Source organism: Zootermopsis nevadensis, unplaced genomic scaffold (genome assembly GCF_977971745.1).
Source record: "Zootermopsis nevadensis isolate Lab colony 2312 unplaced genomic scaffold, Znev_1.0 Znev_ptg000023l, whole genome shotgun sequence".
Classification (NCBI taxonomy): domain Eukaryota; kingdom Metazoa; phylum Arthropoda; class Insecta; order Blattodea; family Termopsidae; genus Zootermopsis; species Zootermopsis nevadensis.
In genome coordinates this window covers 1159053-1170540 of record NW_028259155.1, presented here as the reverse complement: position 1 = coordinate 1170540, position 11488 = coordinate 1159053, and the positions used below count along the sequence as shown (strand labels likewise).

The window sequence follows — 11488 nt, the reverse complement described above, 5'->3', positions numbered from 1 at the left end:
CATGAAGTCTGGTAGAAGTTTACCAATGTTTCAGAGCTTCTTGCTGCCTCCATCATCAAAACCACCAAAAATTATTTGTTTCAATGAGGAAACTGCAATAAAAACGATCACAAACCCCCACAAAAAATTGTCCTGGGTTTGAGTACAGGCGACATTGTATGTACCTTAGAAAGTAACAATAATAAAAGAACATAGAACATAAGACCAAAGATGTTTCATGTAAAAATGTAAATTTACCTGGCTGACAATCAACATTTTACAGAAGAATTTACAGTTTATCACCCCAATAAAACAAAGCAATTGTAAATCAGTGGACCAATTAACCCTTTAAAGCCTAAGATCATGTAAATAATATTTAAGAGTTCAGCCTGTACTGCAAAGAAAACACAAAGTCTCCATTACAAAAATCATCCTGTTAATGGTATTTAGGGAAACAGCAGCTATTTACAGAGGGATTTACACAAAACTCATAAGTACAAAATATAAGATTATTGACTGTTAAAGCAGGTCGTACATACACAAAGTTGCCACCGGTTTTAAAAGGTTCGGACTATAAATTCTTCAACGTTCATGTATTTATATAAGGCAACAAACATCATTTCATTTGAAACTCTACATGTAATGACAAAAATAATGGTTAAAAATAAAATTCACATTTCCTACGACTATATCTTACATACATATTTTACCTAAGACTCTCACACACACCACAAATTATTATTACATATATAAAGGAAGTCTATCTGGAATCGAAGTGTTGCTGATGAGTCAATCTGCGAGCTGTAGCCTGGCGCTGACGAGCTAAGAATGACTGACCCTGTCCAGAACTCAGAGCAGCTAGACGCTGGTCTGCTGCTTCACGCTGTCGAAGCAAGCCCTGAAATATAAGTTTCAGGGTCACTGACTACATGGCGTTAGATTAATTAGGCTTAAGATGACCAGCTAACCTAGTTTGAAAAGATTAAGCAAACGGTTTCAAAGTTATTGAGTGGATACAAGAAATTCCTATTTTCCCTTTCAGAAACAAACTTTCAAAACTGAAAAGCGTATGAGGAAGTACTTGGTGTCCAGCAACAGTAAAATATATTTAAAAGTCAGAAGGCTAATATGACTTAAAGAGGTTTCATGGTTAATCCTTACATATTAACAAGGCATTACGCGAATAAATCAGTCAAAAGCATTATAAACTACATCTGAAAGGGTTATGTGTGAAGAATCATTCAAGTATACAGAAAACACCAGCTTACAAGTTTGCAGTATGCTGTGGTCATTAATTTCTGTTCCATTTCATGGAATGATTTGGCATGCGCTTTCTCCTCCTGGTAAACACAAGAACATTTTTTAAGAACATTACATCTCTGAGAAGTTCATTTGACACGGGCTCATCCTGTTCCTAAGTTGAAAGGTCACATCTGTTCTTTATTCATTAATAAAGTTATTTATCTATTTAACGACGCCGTAAGAACTGCCGATGTTATGCAGCATCAAACGATGTTGAATCTGCAGGAATGTCAAGGAAATGGTCAAAATCTATTTTCAGGTACTATTCCATATTTTTCTAGAAAGAAATAAGAAAACCCAATAAAAATCCCAAGATCAGCATTCAAGATCTGTTACATTTTGCTTATGCAGCTCATTCAGCGTCATGATAAAAAAAAACTGGATTATATTTCGCAGCTGTTGGGTACTTGTGATGGAAATTACAGAATGCTGTTCCGAACATCCACTCCTCTACCGCCGTTATTTCAATCTGGTATCGTTAACTCTGATCCGCAATTGGTTCTTCATTTACCCTGTCTCACAGAAAGGATATTTAAGAAAAGTCAAATACCGTGGCACTGACTGAACATGCAAACATGACAAATAAAAAGGAACTGCAAACCTCCAAATCCTCAATAATCTTGTACTTTTCAAGCAGCTCGCTGCGAAGAATAGCAAGTTCGGCAGATACTGGGTTTTGTTTCGGTTCCAAAGTCTTGACCACGCTCTTTGCCTTCTCGATGCACTTCTTGTACCTCTCTTCTAGAGCGTGCAATTCCGCTTCTTTCCGCCTCAACGCTTCTTGCAAAGCCGCTGCCTTCTGTTCTGTACCAAAGGATCAATAATTCAAAAATTAACTTTTAATAACTGACTTTCAGTCCACTTTCGCCTAAATTTATCTGTAACTCTCGTTTTGTACCGGTACTAAAACTTACAGAAACAAGATACAAATTGAGGGTGTTTGAGAACTACGTGCTGGGGAAAGTATTTGGGTCCAAGATAGATGGGAGTGGAGGTACAGCTCCACACATCCTTAACCTCGGCACTAGATTAAGGCGAGTGAGTTGTCAGCTTCACCCTCATGGAAAGATATACTACCCATTGGATAGGAGGGTGAGTGGTCCTGAGAACTGGCCTGGGCACGATGGCTAAGAGAAAACTCACATTTTATTAAGAAGACAACGTAATTGGGAAGCGATACGCAAACTACTAAAAGGATTGGGATTCTGTCAATGAGAATTGGAAAAATCTGTGATTACCACCACAAACAGATGCTTTCCCATCTAAGCCCAGATGTGAGGTATCTTGCGGAAGCCTGCGTGTGACCTTGAGGTGGTGGCAGTGTTAGTATTAAGCCCTTCAGGGTAGCAGGCGGTACCCCACCATATTCATGGATTTATATATTTGTATGACGACTTATAAATCTCTGTTAGTCAAGGCACAAAGAAGCAAGACTGAAAAAGACGCATTCGTTTGGAGTACTCTGACATTCTAAAGGTGTTATTCAGGTCAAATCACACAGGTCACTGCTAAACTAATGCCATATATGGTCAATGTTGATCACCAATGATTTCTTAACTAATCGGAGGTGGAAAGGGGCGGCTAAAGCCTGCCTACAAATTTGATTCACTAAAATAAAATGTGTATATATCTCAATCCATAATTACTGTGCTCAGCTATGGAAACTTCCCGCTCTTCTAGCTGCGACACTCTCCTCTCATTCTCTCCTTGTGCGACGTGCAGCTGTCCCTGAAGATCAGCCAAGCGCTGCCTCATGCCGACAACTCCGCCACTTTCATGAAGCTCTTCAACTTGGCTCTCCAGTTCCATAATTCTCTGATTGGCCAATCTAAAGTGATTCAATGTAGAATCTCACCAAATTTCTAAGTATCTGCTGCAGTGGTACATTCACTGCACTGACACATATGATGTGAATTTTAACGACAATAAATTTCAAGGAAATTTCATTACCTTAATTCCATCCGTAGCTGATTCACCCTCTGTGTTGATTCATCTAGCAGTGCTTGAGTCGCTGATAATTTATCTTCTTCTGGACCACGCTGATTCAATCGCAACATTTTGTTCTCATGTTGTAGTCTTACCAACCTCTCCCTGAAAATAATGTATTCCAGTAACAAGCAACAAAATAAATGTTTTCATTTATAAGTTAAAATTATCACGTCTTTGACATACTTGATCTCGGGAGGAATCATATTTTCAGAAACAGTTTCTGCAAGGAGAGTCGTTCCACTTGTACAACTTCCTCCCGCCAACTGAGAGCACTTCAGTTCTTCGTTGGTTTCCCTCAGAGAATCCCGTTCGATGATAAGTCGCTGAAACAAAACCCCAGCTCAGCTACTTATATCGTGTGCTGTACATTGGAACCCGATTAATAACCCTACATTGTGACATGCCGTGGTATAGGCAATGATACTGATCGGTATTTTATTTACCAATAAATATGTAATTAATAAGGTTAGCACGTGGTGCGTAGGTGTGTCACACATGTACCGGGGGCAGCTTTACCATTTCACTCTACTTCAAATTGCATTTTTGTGAGACCAGCAGACACCTTGCGACAGTACGCGCACTGCGTATCTGTTTACCTCTTTCTCTCTTTGAATGGCCTTCAGTTTCTCCTGCTTCTTCTTACACTCAAAATCGCTTCGATCGGCTCTCTTCGTCTCTTCATCAAGTCTTTGGTGTAATTCTGCTATTTGTTTCTTGTACAATTCTACTTGTGGCTTCCATGTACCATTTTTCTTCAGCTCCTAAGGAAACAAAATTCCAATTTGCACATCAATTTAGTTATCTATTTACATAAGAAGGAAAATTAGACTAAAAATGCTGTGCTGACGAGAGGAGGTGAAGTGGCAGGAGGTAGCAAAGAAAAGTATGCAATGAGGAGGTTCATGACTTGTACTGTTCAACACATCCTCCTCCACCAAAAGGAATGAGGTCGGGAGGGCATGCATGGGAAGACGAGACAGCAAAGAACACTTTAAATTAACTTTCAGGTTCCATAAATGGTGGGGGAATTTATTGAACAGCTGAGTGACTATAAGTTTCTCAAGATGCAGTCTTTTATAAGTTATGCAAGGATATGTTTTAACAAATGCAGTCTTTAGTTTCAAAACAGAAGCCCAGACCATTAAAAAAGTTTTAAGTAAAATATGGACTGCACTCATTCTCTACTGGACGACCGGGGGTTCATTCCCCGACGGGGGCAGATGATTTTTCCTCCAGCATCTGTGTCCACAGATTCAGAGGAAAAGAGCGTACATCACAAAAACATCTGAAGCACAAACCTCTTCCAACTCCATGGTTTGCTGCATGTAGTGCGTGTTCTTATCCTCCAGAATTTTCACTTGTCTCTTCAAATCGCCATATTCTTCTAGTTTCTTCTTGTACGAAGCAATGGCCGCTTCGTACTTCACAGCTTTGTCTGCCGTTTCTTTCAGGATGTCAACTTCATCTTTCAGATGTCTAGCTTCATCAGCCATCTTCTGTAACTCCTCGAGCTTGGACTGAAGTTCTAAAAGCTCCTTTTCCTGCATTTCGACTTTCATACGGTAGTCATCGCGTGCTAGAAAGGTACGTAGAATTATAATGAACCTCTTTAATTTAAGTAATTAAATACATCAGAGAGGCGACATTTCCGCCATCACAAAACCACTGCATTATTTACGAACAACGTAAGTTATAGAAAAAAATTATAATAAACAGAATTTATCTATTAAAATGTATAGCGCAGTTAATTCAAGCATGAATTTGTATCTTACTTGTTTCTACTTTGAACATTTCTTCCTTGAGTGCATCAAGTTGTTTTCTGGTTTCCTTGTATCGATGAACGGTGCCTGTTCCAGGATCCTCTAGCGTTTCAAACACATACAGACGTTCCTGAAGCCTTTGGTTCTCAAGTACCACACTGGCTTTCTCTTCCTGTAGCACAGTCACCTACAAAAAAAATTATTATTTACGTAAGAAGTAAAATTCAAGATCCAAGAGATTCCAATTTAAAGATAAAACTGCCTCGCAGTTTAAAAATAAATAAGTCGAGTTCTCCTTTTGTTAAAACAGTTAACAACTTTTTATTTTTTTTTAAAAAGTCCACATATATGAGCTGTGGTACTCAATTTGCTTTATTAAACCAAAATTTCTTTTAAACGAGTCACAGATTCAAAACATTCACAACCTTCGCTCACAAATACATCATCACACAACTTGCAAACATAACAGAGTTCAGTTTATACCGCGTTCCTGCACGCACCTGCATGTCCAACTCGTGGCACCGCTGGGCCGTTTGGTCTCTGGCCTCGGTCGCAGCTTCCAACTCTCCCAATATTCTTTGCAACTGGGGATCCATTTCAAGACCTGAACTGAGAACAATACTTGTTGTACCCGACCCAATGCTGCTTCTGTCAAGTTCTTGAATCGACTGCATGATTACCTGCTGAACGAACTCCTCCATGGACATTATCCTTGTTATGTAATCTGCAAAAGAATAAAAACAAATATAAAACTGCATGGAAATATTAATTCTATGACCAGATTCCAAAATGATCTGAAGCTTTCATGGCGACTAAGTATAATAAATTCTTCTCGGGCCACCACCTGAACTTCAGTACTCCGAGGACGAAGGTGGTTCTCGAAACGTTGGTGTTTTCTTCATTAAGCCACCTTACACGGCTGGTAGCCCAAGAAGAATCTGACGTAAATACGTCTCTGTAATGTAATGTAATAATTATTATATAAGATAATTACTTGTGATATTCTAAAACGTTTTTACCAGCACAAAATTATCTACTCTACGACGCACTTCTTCTACAAGCGATTCACAGCTCAACTCTTTCCGCAATAACAAAAGCGGATTGTTGACGGCGATAATAAAATACAACAACAATGCCTAGTAAACAGATGACATAACAATTAGTTTCGTAGGTAACATAACAATGCTCACAGGAGTTCATATAAAAGCTGACCACTGTGGGAGACCCCCACCGGCACAGCCTGGAGAGAGGTAGGGACGATGCTTGCGCTTGCGCAGGCCTCCGCCCTCAGTTAGCTTTTTGGTTGTGTCCAGTGGGAGGGCTGCCAGAGGTCGCCCAAGGGCAACCGAGGCCGACCGATGTTCAGCAGGCCAGCCGAGGCCGTCCCCAAAAGACGGCCAAGTCGGCACAAGGAGTGGTTAGACTACTCGGCTACCCTGACTGAGGTTTTCCGTGCTTTTCCTCAGTTGTAAGGTGAATGCCAGGGTATAACTTAATAGGGGCACGGCCCGCCACCCCCACCCCGATCACGGAGGCCATCAGCTGAAGTGATCTTCCCCCCATGCCGCAGAGGCCTTCAGCCGAAACGGCCCCTCCCTCTCTGGGTTCAAACCCCGGAGATCCAACCAACCAAATACCTTTGGACAACTTGCCTGACGGGATGACCTCCCATCAGCAGCAACGGATCCCAGTTGTAATGGTCGAGGCTCCCGCCACGACGAAACCCCGTTAGCGTTAGCAAAATTTCCGTTTTTTTTTTTAAATTAAGACCGTTTACCATTTCCAGCAATGCGCCTTGTGCGCAGGAATGGTTTCACCTAGGTAGGGACGATGCTTGCGCTTGCGCAGGCCTCCGCCCTCAGTTAGCTTTTTGGTTGGTTGGTTGGTCCATATTTACACAATGTTGATATGGACCTTACACATCTTCGTTACGCTTTTTTGCCGAATGACCCTTCCGTATAGATGTATTTAAGTCAAAAGTTACCTTGTTTGTGATGACAATTAATTGCACATCCCAAAATGAGTTGCAGCAAACGTCCGAGCTCCTCCGGATTGCACTTCTCTCCTGATAAAGAAAAAATTGCATGCCTGGTAGCAAATTATACATGTAACATTTTCTTTCATTACCAACCTCCTCTAATGAAGGGAAAACAAGTTCAATAATAATAACGAAACAAAAACAGATGACCATTACAACAAAGTTTACCGACAGTAAGATTAAGGACACAAATATTGTCATCAGAATTAAACATGTCTATAAATGAAAGGGCGTTACAGTTTAACCTTAAAATAAGACACGATTCCACGTCACAAATATAAGTAAATAACGAATGCAGATCGAACAAGATTCAAACAAAAAATATATAAGTAACAATTATTACCTATCTTAACAACATCAGGCTTGCTAAAGTCCGTCAGGTGCTGATTGAGGCATTCCTGGTAGTAATCAACAATCCCTTCAACAATTTTTTTTAAGTTACTAACCTGAAAGGGAAAAGGATTCATCATCAGAACAAACTCATTTCATCCACCGCAAACTACGAGCAAATTGAAATTTATTCCGAACGGTCTGTTGGTCTGCGGGTTACATGCTGATGACGAATCCACTCATATAATTACTTTTTGTTTGATATGGAATGATGATTATGTACAATGAGTTGCGAAAAGCACAGGAGATAGTGGTTGAGGCACACTGTCCTAATATTTGCCTCGAAGAATTCAAGACCTCTAAAATACAAAAAAAAAAATATATTGCATCGTAACCGTTCAAACCTAACTGCGATTTTAATTAAACATGCCTGCAACAACTCTGTGGAGCATGACGAAAATTATAATTCACAACAAAAAATTAAATACAAGACTCCTTGTTGACCGTGTAAATGCTATTTCCAACTAAAATACACTCATGGCTGCAAGGATAATTTTTTTTGTCCTGGTTATCAATAATAAATTCAATTCAATTATCCGATTAATGTGGTACGATAATGTAGAAATACTTTAAGCTGTAGCTCAGTAAACTTGTATAATAAATCTGTATTAACTGTGAAAGAGAAACAAACGGATAAACATAAGCATTAAACATTTCAAAATGTAAGTTGACAAAACACAAAATTATTAATTTGCCAATCAACACACAATTACATCGTGTGATAACATTCTTACGTCCTCTTTTCAGTACACAAATTTGAAGAAATATCCATACTGCCTTCTTCCGGCAACCATGTGAAGGCACAGTTTCCGCACAGGTTATAATTACCACTAGCATAATCATGTTACATCAGAATGTATTCCATCTTACCTTCAACCGCCAGTTATTACCGGCACCGGTTTTAATTTTTGACATCCACGACTCTCCAAACCATTCTGGAGCACTGAGGGAAATAAAATATGTTTTAAAATAGAATTTTAATATGTTTAGGCTTAAATATAAAACTCTTTAGACTCATTTAATTAATTAAGTAGAATGTTGAAAATTAAGAAGTCGAGTAATGTCTGTTCTCCTGTTAGTGTTAAAGTCAGACAAAAAACTGAACTGTTCTTGTGTAACTACTGGCAACACTGGCAAGTTGCCATACATTGGATCCTTGTTGCCTCTACCACTCATCACCTTCATGATGAAGGCAGCATGGACCTCTAGACCGTTGGTAAACTTCTACAAGACTACACAGTGCTACAACCCAGAATATAGATACATTTGGACCCAGACCGTTTTGCAACTACAGGAAGGTGGTAAAGAATTTTGTTTGTTTGTTTCGCTGTTTAAAACACAGGTAATAAATTGTGAAAACAGAAAACCAACATTAAATTTTGAAATGCCAACAAGATTTACAAACTATAAAGGAAGTTTTTGGAGGGTGAACAAAAAGCACAACATAGGTTTTTGGAAGTGATTTCATGATGGAGATGAAAATGTTACAGGCGACTGAAGATCCATCCATCTGACAAGACCTGATCCAAATATGAAGAGAGGCTGAAATGGTTAAGAAATTATTGCCAACTGACTGAATCCAAGATACACAACTGAAGAAGACCAGAAAATCTGTCAGACTGAGTTTCACCATAAACCTGACATGAAGAATGTCTGTACCAAAATGATAAAGACTTTTCAAAATGGTAATGAACAAGACAGCCAGCACATGGGACCTATAGATTATAACAAAATGAAAATCATGGTGAAAACCTATCCACATATAGAAAGTTTTAAATTTGTCAGAGAAGAAAACAGTGGAAAGTAAGATCTTTGTTGATTCCATACATCATACAAATACTGAGCTCTTTATCATAGACCAGCAATTTTAACTTACATTTGGGTAAGGGCCTGTGCCATCGCAACTCCATCACTAATATCTTCCAGGGTTTCATGTGGAGCATCCAAATCAAATGTCTGTAACTGATGTAAAAAAATGTATTTATTTATTTGCAAAAAAACTCATAAATACTGATGTATTTAATTGTCTCCAAAAATAAATCCTTCTACCAGTTTATTCTGTAAGAAAACTGCTTCAGAAGCAAAATCCAAAATAACTTTTCTGCAGAGTAGCCATGCAAACCAAACCTAACTCTAAATTAAAGTTTAGTTACAGATCACAGACCAAAAATAAAACATTCTAAACTAATCACCCTAACGATTCATTGGATTTTGAGTTTTTAAGCTAGTAGCTCTTCACACAAGCCATTTCAACTTTTTGAAAATGATTACTAACTGCAACGCGTAACATAATGCAAATACTGTCGTAGACTGACACCACGTCCTCTTTTAAGTTTTGTGTCCTTATGCCCATGAAAACTGGCTCACATCCAATGCGAAAATCGCAACGAATATCAAAATACTATCATTGTATCAATCGGTAGTAGAAATTGCTGCATTGTGAAATTAAGACATATGGGATTCCATCAGAGATCCAACCACTATTCATTACGTACATATCTACATACAACATCAAATAAAATGTTAGCTGACGTGTTAACTAACCCATTTCATTAAACTCTCACACAAATGAGCTTTATCCATTACACGTGCCGATTTACCGTACAACACGTTGGCAATTAAACAGACTTCTTAATGGTGTTACACTTTGGTTCATCACAACTTCACAATAATCTTCATAATACAGATAACTTCAATATTCACGTAATACGCTCTTCAACTGTTTACGCAACCTAACAAGATTAACTAATGACTAAAGTTCGAATAGCCGCCACACAACACTTAGCGGGAATGTTTGAAGCTGAACAAATCAAAGTTTATTAAATACAAATAATATGCCTAGCATAATTGGTGATAAAACGTGATTTTTCATAATGAAGACTCCATTATGTAAAGAGGTGAGTACTGACCAAATCAAACAACAACAGCAATTTGGCTAAATTTGGGGAACGTCATTTCTCGTACCCAGTTCGTGGGCCCCTGAGGGGATTTAGGAGTTACGAAACAGCAGAATGTGCACGAGCTTGGCTGAATCGTGCGACGGACAGACGGAAGTAGAATTTATCAGGTTTTGACATGACTGGGCATGTACATTGTGATTCCGGAATGCTGGCGTGGTGAGTAAAAGCACGTCGTCCCACACCAAGTTGACTATACAAATAGTTAGTAAAACATCCGGTAGGTGGAGAACGAATCGGCTTTTGAACGGACCGTGTTCTTCCGACACAAATAAATTCCCAACAGGTGGCATCGCAGTGTTGCCCTATGATACACTTTAAGTTAGATCTCTTCAAGGTAAGTTCATTGTCTCTAATTGACGGCCAATTTAATTCTAGAACGAAAATTAAATTTAAAGTGCAGAGTCTTTCACTAGAAAGAGTTTATTTACATATTGCTGATTCCAGTGTTACAGATTACTGTGTTGTTACCAACAAACTACTAAAATGCCTAGAGTCTCGTTCTTTTGTTTCCACACAGAGCGCTGCTGTTCCAATTAAGGAATGTCGAACGAGCGAAAAACTCCAGGCGTGTTATGAATTAACTATTATGTTTTCTGCCCTCTGATTCAGTTCCGATAAATGCCATGGTGTATCTATAAATAAAATAAAGACAGCAGGTAATCTAGCGAACCCTACGTCAAAATGGAAACTGATCCATGTTTGCATTGCCATTCTTGTTGTTTTCCAGCCCGGAAGTAGAAATTTTTATTTATGAAACATCATGTACGGAATTAATGGAAGTTTATTTTTCGGATAGAAGGAAATATTGTTTTTACAATAATTTTATTGTATTCGTCACACCAATGAAACAAGTTAGACCATTCTTGAAGTTAGTTACTCCTCTCTCGTCCTGTTCTGGGCAAGCTCCTTGGACACACGTACATTTCGCAGTAATAAACTTCTCGAGATATCGATCGGAACGCGTGATGGCGACTGGGGCTCTGTCGATATTCTGTGACAGGAAGGGAATTGGCATTGATGATAACTTGGTTCATTTAAACCCCAATTTCAAATACGGAGTCTTGATTGCC

General features: G+C 38.8%; 1 protein-coding gene and 1 long non-coding RNA gene across 2 annotated transcripts; one reads left to right on the top strand and one right to left on the bottom strand.

Moving 5' to 3' along the window:
• Positions 1-213: 213 nt before the first annotated feature.
• Positions 214-10200, bottom strand: hook (hook microtubule tethering protein). Its single transcript, XM_022084591.2, has 15 exons — positions 10003-10200; positions 9335-9420; positions 8329-8401; positions 7412-7514; positions 7015-7095; positions 5531-5754; positions 5043-5217; positions 4569-4846; positions 3867-4031; positions 3454-3593; positions 3232-3372; positions 2928-3109; positions 1883-2085; positions 1248-1319; positions 214-877 (listed from the first exon to the last, which is right to left on the bottom strand). Exons 1-15 carry the CDS (start codon positions 10039-10041, stop codon positions 740-742), a joined length of 2100 nt encoding a protein of 699 aa, XP_021940283.2. The 5' UTR covers positions 10042-10200; the 3' UTR covers positions 214-739.
• On the top strand, positions 6250-9351 carry LOC147872859 (uncharacterized). The gene is made up of 3 exons (XR_015536745.1): positions 6250-6280; positions 8206-8275; positions 8949-9351. It is a non-coding gene; the product is annotated as an uncharacterized LOC147872859 (long non-coding RNA).
• Positions 10201-11488: the final 1288 nt, after the last annotated feature.

Excerpts from the sequence above, each read along its gene's own strand:
- hook (XM_022084591.2), bottom strand. The coding sequence starts at position 10,041 with ATGGATAAAGCTCATTTGTGTGAGAGTTTAATGAAATGG. Across the intron at positions 4,032-4,568 it reads AAACCATGGAGTTGGAAGAG|GAGCTGAAGAAAAATGGTAC; the intron begins GTTTGTGCTTCA and ends TTGTTTCCTTAG. Across the intron at positions 3,594-3,866 it reads CCATTCAAAGAGAGAAAGAG|CGACTTATCATCGAACGGGA; the intron begins GTAAACAGATAC and ends GTTTTGTTTCAG.